Source organism: Oncorhynchus masou, chromosome 17, assembly GCF_036934945.1.
Source record: "Oncorhynchus masou masou isolate Uvic2021 chromosome 17, UVic_Omas_1.1, whole genome shotgun sequence".
Taxonomy (NCBI): Eukaryota; Metazoa; Chordata; class Actinopteri; order Salmoniformes; family Salmonidae; genus Oncorhynchus; species Oncorhynchus masou.
In genome coordinates this window covers 4,775,008-4,799,426 of record NC_088228.1, presented here as the reverse complement: position 1 = coordinate 4,799,426, position 24,419 = coordinate 4,775,008, and the positions used below count along the sequence as shown (strand labels likewise).

At 41.8% G+C, this 24,419-nt stretch overlaps 1 protein-coding gene across 1 annotated transcript; it reads left to right on the top strand.

Moving 5' to 3' along the window:
* LOC135558086 (uncharacterized) lies at positions 1–23,845 on the top strand. Its single transcript, XM_064991837.1, has 8 exons — positions 1–86; positions 1,764–1,871; positions 5,687–5,794; positions 7,358–7,411; positions 7,541–7,594; positions 11,963–12,016; positions 22,874–22,927; positions 23,734–23,845. The coding sequence occupies exons 1-8, from the start codon at positions 1–3 to the stop codon at positions 23,843–23,845; spliced, it is 630 nt and encodes a 209-aa protein (XP_064847909.1).
* The last annotated feature ends 574 nt before the right edge of the window (positions 23,846–24,419 follow it).

Sequence of the window (24,419 nt, the reverse complement as noted above, 5' to 3'; positions counted from 1 at the left end):
ATGGTGTTGTTGTTGATTGTTTACGTTGACAGGGTCCACCTGGTCCTCCAGGTCCCAGAGGTCCCCAGGGTTCTAGTGGAGCTGACGTAAGTGTCTGAATATTCAATATTATTATAATGAACAGTTTAACATGTCATTATACTAGAGTATATATTATTATTATAATGAATAGTTTAACATGTCATTACACTAGAGTATATATTATTATTATAATGAATAGTTTAACACTAGAGTATATATTATTATTATAATGAATAGTTTAACACTAGAGTATATATTATTATAACGAATAGTTTAACATGTCATTATACTAGAGTATATATTATTATTATAATGAATAGTTTAACACTAGAGTATATATTATTATTATAATGAATAGTTTAACACTAGAGTATATATTATTATTATAATGAATAGTTTAACACTAGAGTATATATTATTATTATAATGAATAGTTTAACATGTCATTATACTAGAGTATATATTATTATTATAATGAATAGTTTAACATGTCATTATACTAGAGTATATAATATTATTATAATGAATAGTTTAACATGTCATTACACTAGAGTATATATTATTATTATAATGAATAGTTTAACATGTCATTATACTAGAGTATATATTATTATTATAATGAATAGTTTAACACTAGAGTATATATTATTATTATAATGAATAGTTTAACACTAGAGTATATATTATTATTATAATGAATAGTTTAACACTAGAGTATATATTATTATTATTATGAATAGCACTACATGTGGCTCCATACCCTGTGTTATGATGACCTGACATTTTTTTTATGATTGATTGGTTGGTTGGATGGATGGTTGGTTGATTGGTTGGTTGATTGGTTGGTTGGTTGGTTGGTTGATTGGTTGGATGGTTGGTTATTTATTTGGTTGGTTGGTGGTTTAATTGGTTGGTTGCTTGATGTATTGATTGATGTGTTGATTGCTTGGCTGATTGATTGGATGGTTGACTGGATGATTGGTTGGTTGATTGATTGGATGGTTGGTTGATTGATTGGATGGTTGACTGGATGATTGGTTGGTTTGGTTGATTGATTGGATGGTTGGTTGATTGGTTGGTTGGTTGGTTGGTTGATTGGTTGGTTGGTTGATTGGTTGGATGGTTGACTGGATGATTGGTTGGTTGATTGATTGGATGGTTGGTTGATTTATTGGATGGTTGACTGGATGATTGGTTGGTTTGGTTGATTGATTGGATGGTTGGTTGATTGGTTGGTTGGTTGATTGGTTGGTTGATTGGTTGATTGGTTGGATGGTTGGTTGATTGGTTGGTTGGTTGGTTGGTTGGATGGTTGGTTGGTTGATTGATTGGTTGGTTGATTGGATGGTTGACTGGATGATTGATTGGTTGGTTGATTGATTGGTTGGATGGTTGATTGATTGGTTGGTTGACTGGATGATTGATTGGTTGGTTGATTGGTTGGTTGATTGATTGGTTGGATGGTTGATTGATTGGTTGGTTGACTGGATGATTGATTGGTTGGTTGATTGGTTGGTTGACTGGATGATTGATTGGTTGGTTGTCTGGATGATTGATTGGTTGGTTGACTGGATGATTGATTGGTTGATTGATTGGTTGGTTGACTGGATGATTGATTGGTTGGTTGTCTGGATGATTGATTGGTTGGTTGACTGGATGATTGATTGGTTGATTGATTGGTTGGTTGACTGGATGATTGATTGGTTGGTTGATTGATTGGTTGATTTGTATCCTATCCACAGGGTGCCCAAGGCCCTCCTGGTGGAGTGGGTTCTATGGGAGGTAATGGAGAAAAGGGAGAGAGCGGTGAAGCCGGCAACCCGGGACCATCTGGAGAGCCCGGTGGAGGAGTAAGTATCCCGTTTGATTCAAATACAGAACATCTACATGTTTTTCATTCAATAAATGATCATTAGAACAGATAAAACAGGGGGAAAAAAACACATTTCTTAGTTTATAGTATTTTCATTTATGTATAGTAGTGTGTGGTTAGGTTACAAATCGAGGTTCATATTTCTTAATTGCAACTGTAATTGAGCATTGTTTTTTTTATTTGTGACAGTCACAGTAGAGAATCCTTCCTCTTACTGCGTTCCCTTCTGATGAGTCACAGCTTAGGGGAAAGACAGGGCCATCTCTTCACACATTATTATTATCACAGTCATGGTTTAGACAGTCTCAGCTCTGAACTATTCATCACAACAACAGTGGAAAGTTAAGGTATAACTGATCTGGGACCAGGCTATGTACAGTTTTCCTGGTTACCCAAACTCCTTACTCTGGCCATGCGATGTACGTTAGTTTCTTCTCTGCGATGAGTGTCTCCCCAACGATTGTCTAGAACGCAAACACATTCCAGCTGTTCTGATTGGTCCCTGAAACCGACGGGTTTGGACCAGAGTCAGAACACAAAACGTAAAGCGCCGTTTTGAAAAATGCATCGTTGTCTTTTATACTCTGATTGGTTAGAGACGATCCAACCGCTGATGACTTTGTTTTGTACGACACTCCCTCATTTTGACATCACCACAAATGACTTCGATGATGTCAGTCTCAGACTGAAGTCTGTAGCGAACATAGATCGATTGATTGGTTAATTCAGTTTGAGTCGTCAGGCAGATTACAGTGAATCCTATTAGCTGTTTTCACAAGGCTACATAACACCACAGCTTGGTCCTTACTGTAGTCAACTCTTCTAGTCTGGCTGGTCCTTACTGTAGTCAACTCTTCTAGCCTTGCTGGTCCTTAGTGTCGTCAACTCTTCTAGCCTGCTGGTCCTTACTGTATTCAACTCTTCTAGTCTGGCTGGTCCTTACTGTAGTCAACTCTTCTAGCCTTGCTGGTCCTTAGTGTCGTCAACTCTTCTAGCCTGCTGGTCCTTACTGTAGTCAACTCTTCTAGCCTTGCTGGTCCTCAGTGTAGTCAACTCTTCTAGTCTGGCTGGTCCTTACTGTAGTCAACTCTTCTAGCCTTGCTGGTCCTTAGTGTAGTCAACTCTTCTAGCCTGCTGGTCCTTACTGTATTCAACTCTTCTAGTCTGGCTGGTCCTTACTGTAGTCAACTCTTCTAGCCTGGCTGGTCCTTACTGTAGTCAACTCTTCTAGTCTGGCTGGTCCTTACTGTAGTCAACTCTTCTAGCCTGGCTGGTCCTTACTGTAGTCAACTCTTTTAGTCTGGCTGGTCTTTACTGTAGTCAACTCTTCTAGTCTGGCTGGTCCTTACTGTAGTCAACTCTTCTAGCCTGGCTGGTCCTTACTGTATTCAACTCTTCTAGTCTGGCTGGTCCTTACTGTAGTCAACTCTTCTAGTCTGGCTGGTCCTTACTGTAGTCAACTCTTCTAGTCTGGCTGGTCCTTACTGTAGTCAACTCTTCTAGTCTGGCTGGTCCTTACTGTAGTCAACTCTTCTAGCCTTGCTGGTCCTTAGTGTAGTCAACTCTTCTAGTCTGGCTGGTCCTTACTGTAGTCAACTCTTCTACTCTGGCTGGTCCTTACTGTAGTCAACTCTTCTAGTCTGGCTGGTCCTTACTGTAGTCAACTCTTCTAGCCTGGCTGGTCCTTACTGTAGTCAACTCTTCTAGCCTACTGGTCCTTACTGTAGTCAACTCTTCTAGTCTGGCTGGTCCTTACTGGAGTCAACTCTTCTAGTCTGGCTGGTCCTTACCATAGTCAACTCTTCTAGCCTGGCTGGTCCTTACTGGAGTCAACTCTTCTAGTCTGGCTGGTCCTTACTGTAGTCAACTCTTTTAGTCTGGCTGGTCCTTACTGTAGTCAACTCTTTTAGTCTGGCTGGTCCTTACTGTAGACAACTCTTCTAGCCTGGCTGGTCCTTACTGTAGTCAACTCTTCTAGTCTGGCTGTTCCCTTACTATACCAGGGTTTCCTCCATAGGAAATACTTGGGCCGGCTGCTTGATCAATCCATATTTTCGAATTGATCGTTGCCCAGCAGAGCATTTGGTTATGATCATTGATTATCCCTTCCCCTCTCAGAAAGAGAAGAAATTAGGATCAATATCATAAATTACAGTTATGCTTCCATCCAACCCCAGCCGCATTAAATTCATATCAGAGCGTTGATCATTGATTGTTGGTTATGCTGTGGTTTGTGGTTGTGTCGTCCTGTCAGGTTTAATCAGTACAGAACACCAGTCCCTGATAGGACTCTCTGACTTGTCACCCAAATGACACCCTTGTTCCCTATTCAGTGCGTTCATTTTGACCAGGGCCGTAGGGGACGTAGACCCCTTTCTCCTCCTCTACTCAGCGTCCGTCACAGCATATCGACATGGCTGTCTGCTCCTCTATCTGTTTACAGTGGCAGAATGAAATGGATAGTGACAGGTATGGAGGGAACAGACAGGGACCGGTATGGAGGGAACAGACAGGGACAGGTATGGAGGGAACAGACAGGAACAGACAGGAACAGGTATGGAGGGGACAGACAGGAACAGACACGGACAGGTATGGCGGGAACAGACAGGGACAGACAGGGACAGGTATGGCGGGAACAGACAGGGACAGACAGGGACAGGTATGGAGGGGACAGACAGGAACAGACACGGACAGGTATGGCGGGAACAGACAGGGACAGACAGGGACAGGTATGGCGGGAACAGACAGGGACAGACAGGGACAGATAGTGACAGGTATGGAGGGAACAGACAGGGACAGACAGGGACAGATAGTGACAGGTATGGATGGAACAGACAGGGACAGACAGGGACAGGTATGGAGGGGACAGACAGGGACAGACAGGGACAGACAGTGACAGGTATGGAGGGGACAGACATGGACAGATAGTGACAGACAGGGACAGATAGTGACAGACAGGGACAGACAGGGACAGGTATGGAGGGAACAGACAGGGACAGACAGGGACAGGTATGGAGGGGACAGACAGGGACAGACAGGGACAGATAGTGACAGGTATGGAGGGGACAGACAGGGACAGGTATGGAGGGGACAGACAGGGACAGATAGTGACAGACAGGGACAGACAGGGACAGGTATGGAGGGGACAGACAGGGACAGACAGGGACAGGTATGGAGGGGACAGACAGGGACAGATAGTGACAGGTATGGAGGGGACAGACAGGGACAGATCAAACTTTACCCACTGATCCTCAGTGTGATAACAGTTGTGACAGAAGGGAGAGATAGTTCTTATATCATTGTGATAACCATGCTGATATCTCTCTCCAGGGCCCCAGAGGAGAGACAGGGGAGAAGGGAGAGAGAGTTCTAATATCAATGTGATAACCATGCTGATATCTCTCTCCAGGGCCCCAGGGGAGAGACAGGGGAGAAGGGAGAGATAGCTCTGATATCATTGTGATAACCATGCTGATATCTCTCTCCAGGGCCCCAGAGGAGAGACAGGGGAGAAGGGAGAGATAGTTCTAATATCAATGTGATAACCATGCTGAAATCTCTCTCCAGGGCCCCAGAGGAGAGACAGGGGAGAAGGGAGAGATAGTTCTAATATCAATGTGATAACCATGCTGATATCTCTCTCCAGGGCCCCAGAGGAGAGACAGGGGAGAAGGGAGAGATAGTTCTAATATCAATGTGATAACCATGCTGATATCTCTCTCCAGGGCCCCAGGGGAGAAGGGAGAGATAGTTCTAATATCAATGTGATAACCACGCTGATATCTCTCTCAGGGCCCCAGAGGAGAGACAGGGGAGAAGGGAGAGTCAGGACCACCTGGAGCTGCCGGACCTGCAGGGGCCCGTGGACCTGGAGGAGACGATGGCCCCAAAGGCAACCCCGTAAGTCACATCAGGCCCTATATTCAAAGTACCTACTTACTCACTGGCTTTATTGTCCCCATGGGGAAATGTTGTTGCAGTGTCATGACCACATTTAAAGTGGCGTTTAAATACAAAACAAAATGGACAATACAACTTTCATAACAGTTACGCACCAATAAAAATAAATAATAGTAAGAAATAAGAAATAAAACATGAAATAAAAAAGAAGACTAGCCTGCTGGCCAATGGGAGCATTCCCCGAGCTATTCAGGAGGGATATCACACCTGGCACAAGTGATTGTCCCGTTAGTGACAGATCCTTTGACAGCATAAACATAAACAATGTTTACAATAACATAAACCAAGAGTATTTTTTCCCCCTGTTTGGTGGATTTATAACCGGTACTGTAAATCATAGAGTCACTCATGTTATGATTCTGATCCCAGTGTCTGTTTCCAGCATGAGTATGTGAGGAGTTGAGGGGTCAGAAATCCTACTCAACGCTCATGGACCGTTCCGGCGCTCCACTAAAACAACTGCTCCCAAAATATATATTTTTTAATAATAAATAGAAAAACACTCACAGGGAGAAATAAATGTTGCTCCAAAATTCGCTCCATTGAAAATCATTTTAAAATCACCATTTAAACCGACACTCATCTATTTTTTGTGATTTCCTGGACCTACCATTTTCAAATAGTCTACATGTCATTTTAAACAGCATTTAAAAACACTAGAAGGGTCAGGAGCCAGACAGGGAGCCTAAAAAGAACTAAAAATTAATTATTTATGCTATATTATTTCTATTATTTCCAGACTATAGCCTACGAAGAAATACATTTGGGACAGAACAGGCTGGTTGGGACATAAAACACTCAACATTTAAATAATATTTAATTGTATTAAATCATTATAGTATATAAATTGTGCATATAGGCTGTGACTTAGAATTACATACATAATTAAAACAGTAAAATGTCTTATTAGGTTCAGTCTACAGTGCCTTTGAATTCAATTTTTAGAAACAGGAGTTTGTCCAGTCTGTGTCTTCAGGTTCGTGTCACGGTGCCTGGAGAGTCGGCTAGCAGAATATCCTGTCCTCACTCTCTGTCTCTCTCTCTCTCTCTCTCTCTCTCTCTCTCTCTCTCTCTCTCTCTCTCTCTCTCTCTCTCTCTCTCTCTCTCTCTCTCTCTCTCTCTCTCTCTGTCTCTCTCCCTCTCTCTCTCTCTCTCTCTCTCTCTGTCTCTCTTTCTCCCTCTCTCCCTCTCTCTCTCTCTCTCTCTCTCTGTCTCTCTCTCTTTCTCGCTCTCTCTCTCTCTCTCTCTCTGTCTCTCTCTTTCTCCCTCTCTCTCTCTCTCTCTCTCTCTCTCTGTCTCTCTCTCTCTCTCTTTCTCTCTCTCTCTCTCTCTCTCTCTTCTCTCTCTCTCTCTTTTCTCTCTCTTCTCTCTCTTCTCTTTCTCTTTCTCTTTCTCTCCCTCTTTCCCCCCTTCCCCCTACCCCCCTTTCTCTCTCCCTCTCTCTCTCTCGCTCTCTTTCTCTTTCTCTCTCCCTCTCCCCCTATCCACCCCCTCTCTCTATAGGGACCCGTTGGCTTCCCTGGAGACCCTGGTCCCCCTGGAGAGCCTGGAGTTGGTGTAAGTACTACAGTTAGATGCAATGAATTGAAGTGTAACAGTAGATTCTGATCGATGCTCGTAAAAGGAAGAGATCTCGCTGTTATATCAACTTAGAAAGTGACTTGTCTTTTTGTTGTATCTCCTCAGGGATTGGATGGCTTGGCTGGAGACAAGGGAGATGACGGAGACGGTGGTCAGCCAGTAAGTGGTGATTTATTTCACCAGGAAAATACCCTTGAGGCTATAGGATGATGTGATGCTGTTGTTAGTGAGAAGAAAAAAAAATAACTAGGGAGTAGTCTTGTACACAAATATATACAGATATATACAACATTATGTGGACACCTCTTTAAATGAGCGGATTCGGCTATTTCAGCCACTCCCGTTGCTGACGGGTGTATAAAATTGAGCGCACAGCCATGCAATCTCCATAGACAAAACAATGGCATCACTGAAGAGTTCAAGTCAGTTTGTCAAATGTCTTAGTTCCAGTGAAGGGACAATCTTTACGCTACAGAATACAATGACATTCTAGATGATTCTGTGCACCCAACTTTGTGGCAACAGTTTGGGGAAGGCCCTTTCCTGTTTCAGAATGACAACGCCTCTGTGCACAACGCGAGGTCCATACAGAAATGGTTTGTCGAGATCGGGGTGGAAGAACTTGACTGGCTTGCACAGAGCCGTGACCTCAACCCCATCGAACACCTTTGAGATTAATTAGAACACCGAACACCGACTGCGAGCCAGGCCCATCTATATATGTAGCTATTTATTTACCAAGCTAAAAACACGGAACCTAACGCTAGCTAGCTGCTGGGAGGACGTTGTCGATGGACGAGTGGGCGAGTGACTGACTTTTTTCCACCCATATCGTATTTCTGTGGCTACAGCTGATATGAGATGCAGGTGTCATTTGGTTGGCTAGAGAGGAATGTGAATCACTTTGCCAGCTAGCTATGCTGAACTTGAACGACTGTTAACCACAGTTAGTATATCTCTTAGTCGTCAATCAGATGTATTTGGCATCGATCAAACGGGCGGGCAGGTAGGTCTCCATCAGGTGTGAAATAGGCGGTTTGCTGCGGGAAAGGCGAGCAGACTACAATACTATTCCCCATTGTTTATCAGTGCAGTTTTCAGTTTAATTACTGTACTGTTCCCTCGTTAGATTTGAGCTCATCTTGCTTTGGCTAGCATTAGTTGTTGATCTTGTTGTTGGGGGTAAAATGTCAGCCACTCACCCACTCGTCCAATGACAACACCCTTCCAGCAGCTAGCTTGCTACCGTTAGGCTCCCGTGTGGTGCAGCGGTCTAAGGCACTGAATCTCAGTGCAAGCAGGCGTCACTACAGTCTTTGGTTCGAATCCAAAAAGTTCCCCAAATGTAAGAGGACTCCCGTGGTATTTACACGTTTGTAGAAATCCATTCAAGTGCTTTCTAATTATTTAATGGTGTGCTGTTGCTACTGCCTGTAAACACACTGTCCAGTTCAAAGTGAATGATGGCAGGCTTGTGTGGCAAATAGCTTATTTCTTGTTGTAGATGATGATGTTGTTGTTTAGGATGATGATGATGTTGTTGTTGTTGTTGTTTAGGATGATGATGATGATGATGTTGTTGTTGTTTAGGATGATGATGATGATGATGTTGTTGTTGTTGTTTAGGATGAAGATGATGTTATTGTTTAGGATGATGATGATGTTGTTGTTTAGGATGATGATGATGATGATGATGATGTTGTTGTTTGGGATGATGTTGTTGTTGTTGTTGATGATGATGATGTTGTTGTTTAGGATGATGATGATGTTGTTGTTTAGGATGATGTTGTTGTTGTTTAGGATGATGTTGTTGTTTAGGATGATGATGATGTTGTTGTTGTTGATGATGTTGTTGTTTAGGATGAGGATGATGTTGTTGTTTAGGATGATGTTGATGATGATGTTGTTGTTTAGGATGACGATGATGTTGTTGTTGTTGATGATGATGATGTTGTTGTTGTTGTTGATGATGATGTTGTTGTTTAGGATGATGATGATGATGTTGTTGTTTAGGATGATGATGATGTTGATGATGTTGTTGTTTAGGATGATGATGATGATGATGATGTTGTTGTTGTTTAGGATGATGTTGTTGTTGTTTAGGATGATGTTGTTGTTCAGGATGATGATGATGTTGATTATGTTGTTGTTGTTTAGGATGATGATGATGATGTTGTTGTTGTTGTTTAGGATGATGATGATGTTGTTGTTTAGGATGATGATGATGTTTTTGTTGTTGTTTAGCTTGATGATGATGTTGTTGTTGTTTAGGATGATGATGATGATGTTGTTGTTGTTGTTGTTGTTTAGGATGATGATGTTGTTGTTGAGGATGATGTTGTTGTTGTTGTTTAGGATGATGATGATGTTGTTGTTTAGGATGATGATGATGTTGTTGTTGTTGTTTAGGATGATGATGATGTTGTTGTTGTTTAGGATGATGATGTTGTTGTTGTTTAGCATGATGATGATGTTGTTGTTGTTTAGGATGATGATGATGTTTTTGTTGTTGTTTAGGATGATGGTGTTGTTGTTGTTTAGGATGATGATGTTGTTGTTGTTGATTAGGATGATGATGATGTTGTTGTTAAGGATGATGTTGATGTTGTTGTTGTTTAGGATGATGATGATGATGTTGTTGTTGTTTAGGGTGATGTTGTTGTTGAGGATGATTATGATGATGTTGTTTAGGATAATGTTGTTGTTGTTGAGGATGATGATGATGTTGTTGTTGTTGTTGTTGCGGATGATGTTGATGATGTTGTTGTTGTTTAGGATGATGATGATGTTGTTGTTGTGGTTGTTGAGGATGATGTTGATGATGTTGTTGTTGTTTAGGATGATGTTGTTGTTGTTGTTGTTGTTGAGGATGATGTTGTTGTTGTTGTTGTTGAGGATGATAATGATGTTGTTGTTTAGGATGATGTTGTTGTTGTTTAGGATGATGTTGATGATGTTGTTGTTGTTGTTGTTTAGGATGATGTTGATGATGATGTTGTTGTTGTTGTTGTTTAGGATGATGATGTTGTTGATGTTTAGGATGATGATGATGATGTTGTTGTTGTTGTTTAGGATGATGTTGTTGTTGTTGTTGTTTAGGGTGATGTTGATGTTGTTGTTGTTTAGGATGATGTTGATGTTGTTGTTGTTGTTTAGGATGATGATGATGTTGTTGTTGAGGATGATGTTGTTGTTGAGGATGATGATGATGTTGTTGTTGAGGATGATGATGATGTTGTTGTTGAGGATGATGATGTTGTTGTTGAGGATGATGATGATGTTGTTGTTGAGGATGATGATGATGATGTTGTTGTTTATGATGATGTTGTTGTTTAGGATGATGATGATGTTGTTGTTGAGGATGATGTTGTTGTGGTTGTTGAGGATGATGTTGATGATGATGTTGTTGTTTAGGATGATGATGTTGATGTTGTTGTGGTTGTTGAGGATGATGTTGATGATGTTGTGGTTGTTGAGGATGATGTTGATGATGTTGTTGTTTAGGATGATGTTGTTGTTGGTGTTGAGGATGATGTTGTTGTTGTTGTTGTTGAGGATGATAATGATGTTGTTGTTTAGGATGATGTTGTTGTTGTTTAGGATGATGTTGATGATGTTGTTGTTGTTGTTTAGGATGATGTTGATGATTATGTTGTTGTTGTTGTTTAGGATGATGTTGTTGTTGTTGTTGTTTAGGATCATGATGATGTTGTTGATGTTTAGGATGATGATTATGATGTTGTTGTTGTTGTTGAGGGTGATGTTGTTGTTGTTGAGGATGTTGTTGTTGTTGTTGTTTAGGATGATGATGATGATGTTGTTGTTGTTGTTTAGGATGATGATGATGTTGTTGTTGTTGTTTAGGATGATTTTGTTGTTGTTGTTGTTTAGGATGATGTTGATGTTGTTGTTGTTGTTGTTTAGGATGATGTTGCTGTTGTTGTTGTTGTTTAGGATGATGATGATGATGTTGTTGTTTAGGATGATGATGATGATGTTGTTGAGGATGATGATGATGTTGTTGTTGAGGATGATGATGATGATGTTGTTGTTAATGATGATGTTGTTGTTGAGGATGATGATGATGTTGTTGTTGAGGATGATGTTGTTGTGGTTGTTGAGGATGATGTTGATGATGATGTTGTTGTTGTTGTTTAGGATGATGATGTTGATGTTGTTGTGGTTGTTGAGGATGATGTTGATGATGTTGTGGTTGTTGAGGATGATGTTGATGATGTTGTTGTTGTTGAGGATGATGTTGATGATGTTGTTGTTGTTGTTGTATTGTGAATCTGGTACCTGTTGTAACTGGTTGGGGGGGTATTGTTGTTGTATTGTGAATCTGGTACCTGTTGTAACTGGTTGGGGGGGGTATTGTTGTTGTATTGTGAATCTGGTACCTGTTGTAACTGGTTGGGGGGGTATTGTTGTTGTATTGTGAATCTGGTACCTGTTGTAACTGGTTGGGGGGTATTGTTGTTGTATTGTGAATCTGGTACCTGTTGTAACTGATCTTTTGTGTTTCAGGGTCCATCTGGTCCTTCTGGAGAAGCTGGACCTCCAGGACCACCCGGCAAGAGGGTAAGTGTCTGCCAAGAAAACTTTGTTATCCCGCAAAGGTATTCGCTAACAGAGATAACACATGTTCCAGGTTTCAGGCAAGGTTACTCATTATTATCCATTATCCACCAGCTACAATGCACTACAATATATATCTGATTTGCCTTGGTTGAGCAGCAAATCTCCACTCAAGCCAATATTTAGAGACGTTTTGTACTAGATGAGTTTTGTAATATTCAGAGACAGTTTTGTACTAGATGAGTTTTGTAATATTCAGAGACGGTTTTGTACTAGATGAGTTTTATAATAGAATATCAACCTGTTTTAGTTTGTCTGACAGTGATGCGAGAGCAGTGAGATTAACACTCAAGTCCAGGATATCAAGATGTCATTTCTACCTCTGGCACTTCCTGCTGATCGTGTCACACAACCGGCCTCGATGTCCACATGAGATTACCCGCGTCCTAAATTGCAAAACTCGTCCCTCTGGTGGAAAAGTGGTGCACTCTTTAAGGGATAGAGTGCTATTTGGGAAACAGACCGACAGTATGTTTTCTTACCACTTTTACAACCTGGTCCAATTAAAGCCATCACTTTTAATGGAGAGCAATAAAATGCTATAAAATGCTACACCAATACTGTAACATAATGAAGGGTTGGCACTGTATGGTGACAAGAACAAGGGGTTTGTCCTAATTGGAAACCTATTCCTTTTGTAGTGCACTACTTTTTGACCAGGAAACCATAGAGCTCTAGTCCAGTGTAGTGCACTACTTTTTGACCAGGAAACCATAGAGCTCTCGTCCAATGTAGTGCACTACTTTTTGACCAGGAAACCATAGAGCTCTAGTCCAGTGTGAAGTGTTTCCCTACTTTTTGACCAGGAAACCATAGAGCTCTCGTCCAATGTAGTGCACTACTTTTTTAAACCAGGAAACCATAGAGGCTCTGGTCCAGTGTAGTGCACTACTTTTTGACCAGGAAACTTCATAGAGCTCTCGTCACCTGTGTGCAGTACTTTTTGACCAGGAAACCATAGAGGCTCTAGTCAGTGTAGTGCACTACTTTTTGACCAGGAAACCATAGAGCTCTGGTCCAATGTAGTGCACTACTTTTGACCAGGAAACCATAGAGCTCCTCGTCCAGTGTAGTTCACTACTTTTTGACCAGGAAACCATAGAGCTCTAGTCCAGTGTATAGTGCACTACTTTTTGACCAGGAAACCATGGAGGCTCTAGTCAATGTAGTGCACTACTTTTGACCAGGAAACCATAGAGCTCTAGTCCAGTGTAGTGCTACTTTTTGACCCATAGAGCTCTAGTCCAGTGTAGTGCACTACTTTTTGACCAGGAAACCATAGAGCTCTAGTCCAGTGTAGTGCACTACTTTTTGACCAGGAAACCATAGAGCTCTCGTCCAGAGCACTCTTTTTGACCAGTAGAGCTCTAATGTAGTGCACTACTTTTTGACCAGGAAACCATAGAGCTCTCGTCCAATGTAGTGCACTACTTTTGACCAGGAAACCATAGAGCTCTAGTCCAGTGTAGTGCACTACTTTTTGACCAGGAAACCAGAGCTCTGAGTCTCTGACGACAGGAAACCATAGAGCTCTCGTCCAGTGTAGTGCACTACTTTTTGACCAGGAAACCATAGAGCTCTAGTCCGGTGTAGTGCACTACTTTTGACCAGGGAAACCATAGAGTTCTGTCAGTGTTTTTTTTGACAGGAAACCATAGAGCTCTAGTCAGTGTAGTGCACTACTTTTTTACAGGAAACTACTTTCAGTGTAACTACTTTTTGACCAGGAAACCATAGAGCTCTAGTCCAGTGTAGTGCACTACTTTTTGACCAGGAAACCATAGAGCTCTCGTCCAGTGTAGTGCACTACTTTTTGACCAGGAAACCATAGAGCTCTAGTCCAATGTAGTGCACTACTTTTTGACCAGGAAACCATAGAGCTCTAGTCCAGTGTAGTGCACTACTTTTTGACCAGGAAACCATAGAGCTCTAGTCCAGTGTAGTGCACTACTTTTTTGACCAGGAAACCATAGAGCTCTAGTCCAGTGTAGTGCACTACTTTTTGACCAGGAAACCATAGAGCTCTGCGTCAATGTAGTGCACTACTTTTTGACCAGGAAACCATAGAGCTCTCGTCCAATGTAGTGCACTACTTTTTTGACCAGGAAACCATAGAGCTCTCGTCCAATGTAGTTCACTACTTTTTGACCAGGAAACCATAGAGCTCTAGTCCAGTGTAGTGCACTACTTTTTGACCAGGAAACCATAGAGCTCTAGTCCAACACTACTTTTTGACCAGGAAACCATAGAGCTCAGTCCAGTGTAGTGCACTACTTTTTGACCAGGAAACCATAGAGCTCTAGTCCAATGTAGTGCACTACTTTTTGACCAGGAAACCATAGAGCTCTAGTCCAGTGTAGTGCACTACTTTTTGACCAGGAAACCATAGAGCTCTAGTCCAATGTAGTGCACTACTTTTTGACCAGGAAACCATAGAGCTCTAGTCCACTACTTTTTTGACCAGGAAACCATAGAGCTCTAGTCCAGTGTAGTGCACTACTTTTTGACCAGGAAACCATAGAGCTCTCGTCCAGTGTAGTGCACTACTTTTTGACCAGGAAACCATAGAGCTCTAGTCCAGTGTAGTGCACTACTTTTTGACCAGGAAACCATAGAGCTCTCGTCCAATGTAGTGCACTACTTTTTGACCAGGAAACCATAGAGCTCTAGTCCAATGTAGTGCACTACTTTTTGACCAGGAAACCATAGAGCTCTAGTCCAATGTAGTGCACTACTTTTTGACCAGGAAACCATAGAGCTCTGGTCAATGTAGTGCACTACTTTTTGACCAGGAAACCATAGAGCTCTAGTCCAATGTAGTGCACTACTTTTTGACCAGGAAACCATAGAGCTCTAGTCCAATGTAGTGCACTACTTTTTGACCAGGAAACCATAGAGCTCTAGTCCAGTGTAGTGCACTACTTTTTGACCAGGGAAACCATAGAGCTCTAGTCCAGTGTAGTGCACTACTTTTTGACCAGGAAACCATAGAGCTCTAGTCCAGTGTAGTGCACTACTTTTTTGACCAGGAAACCATAGAGCTCTCGTCCAATGTAGTGCACTACTTTTTTGACCAGGAAACCATAGAGCTCTCGTCCAATGTAGTGCACTACTTTTTTGACCAGGAAACCATAGAGCTCTAGTCCAGTGTAGTGCACTACTTTTTGACCAGGAAACCATAGAGCTCTCGTCCAATGTAGTGCACTACTTTTTGACCAGGAAACCATAGAGCTCTAGTCCAATGTAGTGCACTACTTTTTTGACTACTTTTTGACTACTTTTTTGAGGAAACCATAGAGCTCTAGTCCAGTGTAGTGCCTACTTTTTGACCAGGAAACCATAGAGCTCTAGTCAGTGTAGTGCACTACTTTTTGACCAGGAAACCATAGAGCTCTAGTCCAGTGTAGTGCACTACTTTTTGACCAGAAACCATAGAGCTCTAGTCCAATGTAGTGCACTACTTTTTGACCAGGAAACCATAGAGCTCTCGTCCAATGTAGTTCACTACTTTTTGACCAGGAAACCATAGAGCTCTAGTCCAGTGTAGTGCACTACTTTTTGACCAGGAAACCATAGAGCTCTAGTCCAATGTAGTGCACTACTTTTTGACCAGGAAACCATAGAGCTCTAGTCCAGTCTAGTGCACTACTTTTTGACCAGGAAACCATAGAGCTCTAGTCCAGTGTAGTGCACTACTTTTTGACCAGGAAACCATAGAGCTCTCGTCCAGTGTAGTGCACTACTTTTTGACCAGGAAACCATAGAGCTCTAGTCCAGTGTAGTGCACTACTTTTTGACCAGGAAACCATAGAGCTCTAGTCCAGTGTAGTGCACTACTTTTTGACCAGGAAACCATAGAGCTCTAGTCCAATGTAGTGCACTACTTTTTGACCAGGAAACCATAGAGCTCTAGTCCAATGTAGTGCACTACTTTTTGACCAGGAAACCATAGAGCTCTAGTCCAATGTAGTGCACTACTTTTTGACCAGGAAACCATAGAGCTCTCGTCCAGTGTAGTGCACTACTTTTTGACCAGGAAACCATAGAGCTCTAGTCCAATGTAGTGCACTACTTTTTGACCAGGAAACCATAGAGCTCTAGTCCAGTCTAGTGCACTACTTTTTGACCAGGAAACCATAGAGCTCTAGTCCAGTGTAGTGCACTACTTTTTGACCAGGAAACCATAGAGCTCTAGTCCAGTGTAGTGCACTACTTTTTGACCAGGAAACCATAGAGCTCGCGTCCAATGTAGTGCACTACTTTTTTGACCAGGAAACCATAGAGCTCTCGTCCAATGTAGTGCACTACTTTTTTGACCAGGAAACCATAGAGCTCTCGTCCAATGTAGTTCACTACTTTTTGACCAGGAAACCATAGAGCTCTAGTCCAGTGTAGTGCACTACTTTTTGACCAGGAAACCATAGAGCTCTAGTCCAGTGTAGTGCACTACTTTTTGACCAGGAAACCATAGAGCTCTAGTCCAATGTAGTGCACTACTTTTTGACCAGGAAACCATAGAGCTCTAGTCCAATGTAGTGCACTACTTTTTTGACCAGGAAACCATAGAGCTCTCGTCCAATGTAGTGCACTACTTTTTGACCAGGAAACCATAGAGCTCTAGTCCAATGTAGTGCACTACTTTTTGACCAGGAAACCATAGAGCTCTAGTCCAGTCCAATGTAGCACTACTTTTTTGACCAGGAAACCATAGAGCTCTCGTCCAATGCAGTGCTACTTTTTGACCAGGAAACCATAGAGCTCTAGTCCAATGTAGTGCACTACTTTTTGACCAGGAAACCATAGAGCTCTCGTCCAATGTAGTTCACTACTTTTGACCAGGAAACCATAGAGCTCTAGTCCAGTGTAGTGCACTACTTTTTGACCAGGAAACCATAGAGCTCTCGTCCAATGTAGTGCACTACTTTTTGACCAGGAAACCATAGAGCTCTAGTCCAATGTAGTGCACTACTTTTTTGACCAGGAAACCATAGAGTTCTCTAGTCTCAGTGTAGTGCACTACTTTTTGACCAGAAACCATAGAGCTCTAGTCCAGTGTAGTGCACTACTTTGACCAGGAAACCATAGAGCTCTCGTCCAGTGTAGTGCACTACTTTTTGACCAGGAAACCATAGAGCTCTAGTCCAGTGTAGTGCACTACTTTTTGACCAGGAAACCATAGAGCTCTCGTCCAATGTAGTGCACTACTTGACCAGGAAACCATAGAGCTCTAGTCCAGTGTAGTGCACTACTTTTTGACCAGGAAACCATAGAGCTCTAGTCCAGTGTAGTGCACTACTTTTTTGACCAGGAAACCATAGAGCTCTAGTCCAGTGTAGTGCACTACTTTTTGACCAGGAAACCATAGAGCTCTAGTCCAGTGTAGTGCACTACTTTTTGACCAGGAAACCATAGAGCTCTGGTCAATGTAGTGCACTACTTTTGACCAGGAAACCATAGAGCTCTAGTCCAGTGTAGTGCACTACTTTTTGACCAGGAAACCATAGAGCTCTAGTCCAGTGTATTGCACTACTTTTTGACCAGGAAACCATAGAGCTCTAGTCCAGAGTGTACTACTTTTTGAGCAGGAAACCATAGAGCTCTAGTCCAGTGTAGTGCACTACTTTTGACCAGGGAAACCATAGAGCTCTAGTCCAGTGTAGTGCACTACTTTTTGACCAGGAAACCATAGAGCTCTAGTCCACTTTTTTGACCAGGAAACCATAGAGCTGCCCTACTTTTTGACAGGAAACCATAGAGCTCTAGTCCAATGTAGTTCACTACTTTTTGACAGGAAAACCATAGAGCTCTAGTCCAGTGTAGTGCACTACTTTTTGACCAGGAAACCATAGAGCTCTAGTCCAGTGTAGTGCACTACTTTTTGACCAGGAAACCATAGAGCTCTAGTCCAGTGTAGTGCACTACTTTTTGACCAGGAAACCATAGAGCTCTAGTCCAATGTAGTGCACTACTTTTTGACCAGGAAACCATAGAGCTCTAGTCCAATGTAGTGCACTACTTTTTGACCAGGAAACCATAGAGCTCTAGTCCAGTGTAGTGCACTACTTTTTGACCAGGAAACCATAGAGCTCTAGTCCAGTGTAGTGCACTACTTTTGACCAGGAAACCATAGAGCTTCCTCGTCCAATGTAGTGTGCACTACTTTGGACCAGGAAACCATAGAGCTTCTAGTCCAATGTAGTGCACTACTTTTTTGACCAGGAAACCATAGAGCTCTCGTCCAATGTAGTAATTACTTTTTTGACTAGTAGAGCTCTAGTCCAGTGTAGTGCACTACTTTTTGACCAGGAAACCATAGAGCGATCCAGTGTAGTGCACTACTTTTTTGACCAGGAAACCATAGAGCTCTCGTCCAATGTAGTGCACTACTTTTTGACCAGGAAACCATAGAGCTCTAGTCCAGTGTAGTGCACTACTTTTTTGACCAGGAAACCATAGAGCTCTAGTCCAGTGTAGTGCACTACTTTTTGACCAGGAAACCATAGAGCTCTCGTCCAATGTAGTGCACTACTTTTTGACCAGGAAACCATAGAGCTCTAGTCCAGTGTAGTGCACTACTTTTTTGACCAGGAAACCATAGAGCTCTCGTCCAATGTAGTGCACTACTTTTTGACCAGGAAACCATAGAGCTCTAGTCCAATGTAGTGCACTACTTTTTGACCAGGAAACCATAGAGCTCTAGTCCAGTGTAGTGCACTACTTTTTGACCAGGAAACCATAGAGCTCTAGTCCAGTGTAGTGCACTACTTTTTTGACCAGGAAACCATAGAGCTCTAGTCCAGTGTAGTGCACTACTTTTTGACCAGGAAACCATAGAGCTCTAGTCCAGTGTAGTGCACTACTACTTTTTTGACCAGAAACCATAGAGCTCTAGTCCAATGTAGTGCACTACTTTGACCAGGAAACCATAGAGCTCTAGTCCAGTGTAGTGCACTACTTTTTGACCAGGAAACCATAGAGCTCTAGTCCAGTGTATTGCACTACTTTGACCAGGAAAACCGTAGAGCTCTAGTCCAATGTAGTGCACTACTTGAGCAGGAAACCATAGAGCTCTAGTCCAGTGTAGTGCACTACTTTTTGACCAGGAAACCATAGAGCTCTAGTCCAGTGTAGTGCATTACTTTTTGACCAGGAAACCATAGAGCTCTAGTCCAGTGTAGTGCCCTACTTTTGACCAGGAAACCATAGAGCTCTAGTCCAATGTAGTGCACTACTTTTTGACCAGGAAACCATAGAGCTCTAGTCCAGTGTAGTGCACTACTTTTTGACCAGGAAACCATAGAGCTCTAGTCCAGTGTAGTGCACTACTTTTTGACCAGGAAACCATAGAGCTCTAGTCCAGTGTAGTGCACTACTTTTTGACCAGGAAACCATAGAGCTCTAGTCCAATGTAGTGCACTACTTTTTGACCAGGAAACCATAGAGCTCTCATTCAATGTAGTGCACTGCTTTTTTGACCAGGAAAAACATAGAGCTCTCGTCCAATGTAGTGCACTACTTTGACCAGGAAACCATAGAGCTCTAGTCCAGTGTAGTGCACTACTTTTTGACCAGGAAACCATAGAGCTCTAGTCCAGTGTAGTGCACTACTTTTTTGACCAGGAAACCATAGAGCTCTAGTCCAGTGTAGTGCACTATTTTTTGACCAGGAAACCATAGAGCTCTAGTCCAATGTAGTGCACTACTTTTTTGACCAGGGAAACCATAGAGCTCCTAGTCCAGTGTAGTGCACTACTTTTTTGACCAGGAAACCATAGAGCTCTCGTCCAATGTAGTGCACTACTTTTTGACCAGGAAACCATAGAGCTCTAGTCCAATGTAGTGCACTACTTTTTGACCAGGAAACCATAGAGCTCTAGTCCAGTGTAGTGCACTACTTTTTGACCAGGAAACCATAGAGCTCTAGTCCAATGTAGTGCACTACTTTTTTGACCAGGAAACCATAGAGCTCTAGTCCAGTGTAGTGCACTACTTTTTGACCAGGAAACCATAGAGCTCTAGTCCAGTGTAGTGCACTACTTTTTTGACCAGGAAACCATAGAGCTCTAGTCCAATGTAGTGCACTACTTTTTGACCAGGAAACCATAGAGCTCTAGTCCAGTGTAGTGCACTACTTTTTGACCAGGAAACCATAGAGCTCTAGTCCAGTGTATTGCACTACTTTTTGACCAGGAAACCGTAGAGCTCTAGTCCAATGTAGTGCACTACTTTTTGAGCAGGAAACCATAGAGCTCTAGTCCAGTGTAGTGCACTACTTTTTGACCAGGAAACCATAGAGCTCTAGTCCAGTGTAGTGCATTACTTTTTGACCAGGAAACCATAGAGCTCTAGTCCAGTGTAGTGCCCTACTTTTTGACCAGGAAACCATAGAGCTCTAGTCCAATGTAGTGCACTACTTTTTGACCAGGAAACCATAGAGCTCTAGTCCAGTGTAGTGCACTACTTTTTGACCAGGAAACCATAGAGCTCTAGTCCAGTGTAGTGCACTACTTTTTGACCAGGAAACCATAGAGCTCTAGTCCAGTGTAGTGCACTACTTTTTGACCAGGAAACCATAGAGCTCTAGTCCAATGTAGTGCACTACTTTTTGACCAGGAAACCATAGAGCTCTCGTCCAATGTAGTGCACTGCTTTTTTGACCAGGAAACCATAGAGCTCTCGTCCAATGTAGTGCACTACTTTTTGACCAGGAAACCATAGAGCTCTAGTCCAGTGTAGTGCACTACTTTTTGACCAGGAAACCATAGAGCTCTAGTCCAGTGTAGTGCACTACTTTTTGACCAGGAAACCATAGAGCTGCACTACTTTTTGACCAGGAAACCATAGAGCTCTAGTCCAATGTAGTGCACTACTTTTTGACCAGGAAACCATAGAGCTCTAGTCCAATGTAGTGCACTACTTTTTGACCAGGAAACCATAGAGTTCTAGTCCAGTGTAGTGCACTACTTTTTGACCAGGAAACCATAGAGCTCTAGTCCAATGTAGTGCACTACTTTTTGACCAGGAAACCATAGAGCTCTAGTCCAGTGTAGTGCACTACTTTTTGACCAGGAAACCATAGAGCTCTAGTCCAGTGTAGTGCACTACTTTTTGACCAGGAAACCATAGAGCTCTAGTCCAGTGTAGTGCACTAAATAGGGATGTGGGTGCCATTTGGGACGCAGATCAAAACTCTTTATTTAAATGGACGCTTCAATTCAAAAGCATCCTGGTGTTACTTCAGTGTGAAATGATGTTATTACACCATCAAATCAAAGATGTGTTTCTACATCAAATCAAATCAAATTTTATTTGTCACATACACATGGTTAGCAGATGTTAATGCGAGTGTAGCGAAATGCTTGTGCTTCTAGTTCCGACAATGCAGTAATAACCAACAAGTAATCTAACTAACAATTCCTAAACTACTGTCTTATACACAGTGTAAGGGGATAAAGAATATGTACATAAGGATATATGAATGAGTGATGGTACAGAGCAGCGTAGGCAAGATACAGTAGATGGTATCGAGTACAGTATATACATATGAGATGAGTATGTAAACAAAGTGGCATAGTTAAAGTGGCTAGTGATACATGAATTACATAAGGATGCAGTCGATGATCTGCATCATCGACCTGGCTCTGCATCAAAGTGTCAGGGTTTTCCTGTCATGATTACGGCTCACGGACGTGGTGCCAGGTATTTAATATGTATGGTGGAGAAATGAGTTGTAAGATACTGGTCTGTACAGTCTTTTCACCTACATTACACATTATGGAATAGATGCTGTACATATTAACCTGTGTCAGCAACACCAAGGGACAGTATGGTCAGAATATAGTCATGTAAGTATTCATATAGTCATATAGGTATTAATATAGTCATATAGGTATTAATATAGTCATATAGGTATTAATATAGTCATATAGGTATTAATATAGTCATATAGGTATTAATATAGTCATATAGGTATTATAATAATCATATAGGTATTAATATAGTCATATAGGTATTAATATAGTCATATAGGTATTAATATAGTCATAATATAGTCATATAGGTATTAATATAGTCATATAGTCATAATATAGTCATATAGGTATTAATATAGTCATAATATAGTCATATAGGTATTAATATAGTCATATAGGTATTAATATAGTCATATAGGTATTAATATAGTCATATAGGTATTAATATAGTCATATAGGTGTTAATATAGTCATATAGGTATTAATATAGTCATATAGGTATTAATATAGTCATATAGGTATTAATATACTCATATAGGTATTAATATAGTCATATAGGTATTAATATACTCATAGAGGTATTAGTATAGTCATAATATAGTCATATCGATGTTAATATAGTCATAATATATTCATAACATTGTAATAATATAGTCATATCCTTCTAGTCAAGGTCATCAGTCGTATAGTGATAAGGCACTATAGCTGATTGTCCCTATCTGACCTGCTCTACACTGGTTCTGCTTCTAGTCAAGGTCATCAGTCGTATATTGAGAAATGATCATCAGTAGTTATTACTCATCATATATACACACACACACACATATATATATATATAATAAGCACTGTTTTTTTCCCAAGTGTATACTAAATAGATGGTGTTTTAGGCTGGGTTTCTGTACAGCACTGTGTGACATCGGCTGATGTGAAAAGGGCTTTATAAATACATGGATTGATTGATTGATGTTGTATTGTCTTTAGACTGTTTTAACCATTTGTGATTGGACACTGTACACCAAGCTGATGAGTGGTGCCTCTTTCCCCCCAGGGACCCATTGGACCAGCCGGTACTGAGGGAAGACAAGGAGAGAAGGGTTCTAAGGTAATAGGCACAGACGCACACACACACACAGACAGACACACACACACACGTCCATTCAAACAGAAGTGTAGGATTAGAGTTGATGTGATGGAGACAGGACAAAAGCCCCTCAGAACTTCCTGGTCTGTCAAAGCTGGCTTATAATTGGTTGTCAGACTAGTTTAATCCTCCAACCCCGTTATCCGATCTGATGGTAAATCCATGGATCTCCAATCTTTTGTGTCTGTTCTCATGGCTGATCGATGACAGGTGGTGTGATTGTTGTAATTCCCAAACACCTTTGAAAGGAGCTTTATCTGTTTAGGTTTGAATAAAACTGAATTCTTATAGAATCCCCCTCGAGAACTTCAGTACATACAGTTGAAGTCGGAAGTTTACATACACTTAGGTTGGAGTCATTAAAACTAGTTTTTCAACCACTCCACAAAATTTTTGTTAATAAACTATAGTTATGGCAAGTCGGTTAGGACATCTACTTTCTGCACAACTAGAAATCTAGAAATTAGACTTGTGAGAACTGTTGTATTGAACTTTATTAAACAGTTTTCACAAGTCTAATTTCTAGATCTCTCTGTCTTCCATGTCTATAATATGTATGGAAAAGAAGCTTATAGCTCTGGTTACCCAGGCAACTGGTTCTCAAACTTCTCCTCGGGAACCCTCACTACCGCAGGCCATATAAGGTATCTCTGGAAGGTCATGCTGAATGTATTTGAATGTAGCTGGGAATTACTACTATGTAACTCCAGGATGTGGCTGAAGGTATTGATACAGGTGTATTGGAGCGTTATAATTGTGTTTTGCAGGGTGAGGCTGGAGCCGAGGGGCCTGATGGTAAAACTGGACCTGTTGGACCCCAGGGGCCCTCTGGGAAGCCTGGGCCTGACGGCCTGCGTGGAATCCCCGGCCCTGTCGTGAGTTACCTAGCTATACATCATCTGTTATATTTTGATCTATACGCTACAGTATCACTGTCATGAGTTGCCTCTGAAGCTAAGTAGGGTCGGTCCAGGTCGGTCCCTGGATGGGAGACCAGATGCTGCTGGAAGTGGTGTTGGAGGGCCAGTAGGAGAAACTCTTTACTCGGGTCTAAGAAGATCCCAATGCCCCAGGGCAGTGAATGGAACATTGCCCTGTGTAAAGTGCCCTCTTTCAGATGAGACATTAAAACGGGTGTCCTGACTCTCTGAGGTCATTAAAGATCTCATGGCACTTATCGTAAGAGTAGGGGTGTTAACCCTGGTGTCCTGACTCTCTGAGGTCACTAAAGATCTCATGGCACTCATAGTAAGAGTAGGGGTGTTAACCCTGGTGTCCTGACTCTCTGAGGTCACTAAAGATCTCATGGCACTTATCGTAAGAGTAGGGGTGTTAACCCTGGTGTCCTGACTCTCTGAGGTCACTAAAGATCTCATGGCACTTATCGTAAGAGTAGGGGTGTTAACCCTGGTGTCCTGACTCTCTGAGGTCACTAAAGATCTCATGGCACTCA

Coding starts and splice junctions, on each gene's coding strand:
- LOC135558086 (XM_064991837.1), top strand. CDS start 1: ATGGTGTTGTTGTTGATTGTTTACGTTGACAGGGTCCACCTGGTCCTC. Junction 1,872..5,686: donor CTGGAGAGCCCGGTGGAGGA/GTAAGTATCCCG, acceptor TATCTCTCTCAG/GGCCCCAGAGGAGAGACAGG. Junction 7,595..11,962: donor ACGGAGACGGTGGTCAGCCA/GTAAGTGGTGAT, acceptor TTTGTGTTTCAG/GGTCCATCTGGTCCTTCTGG.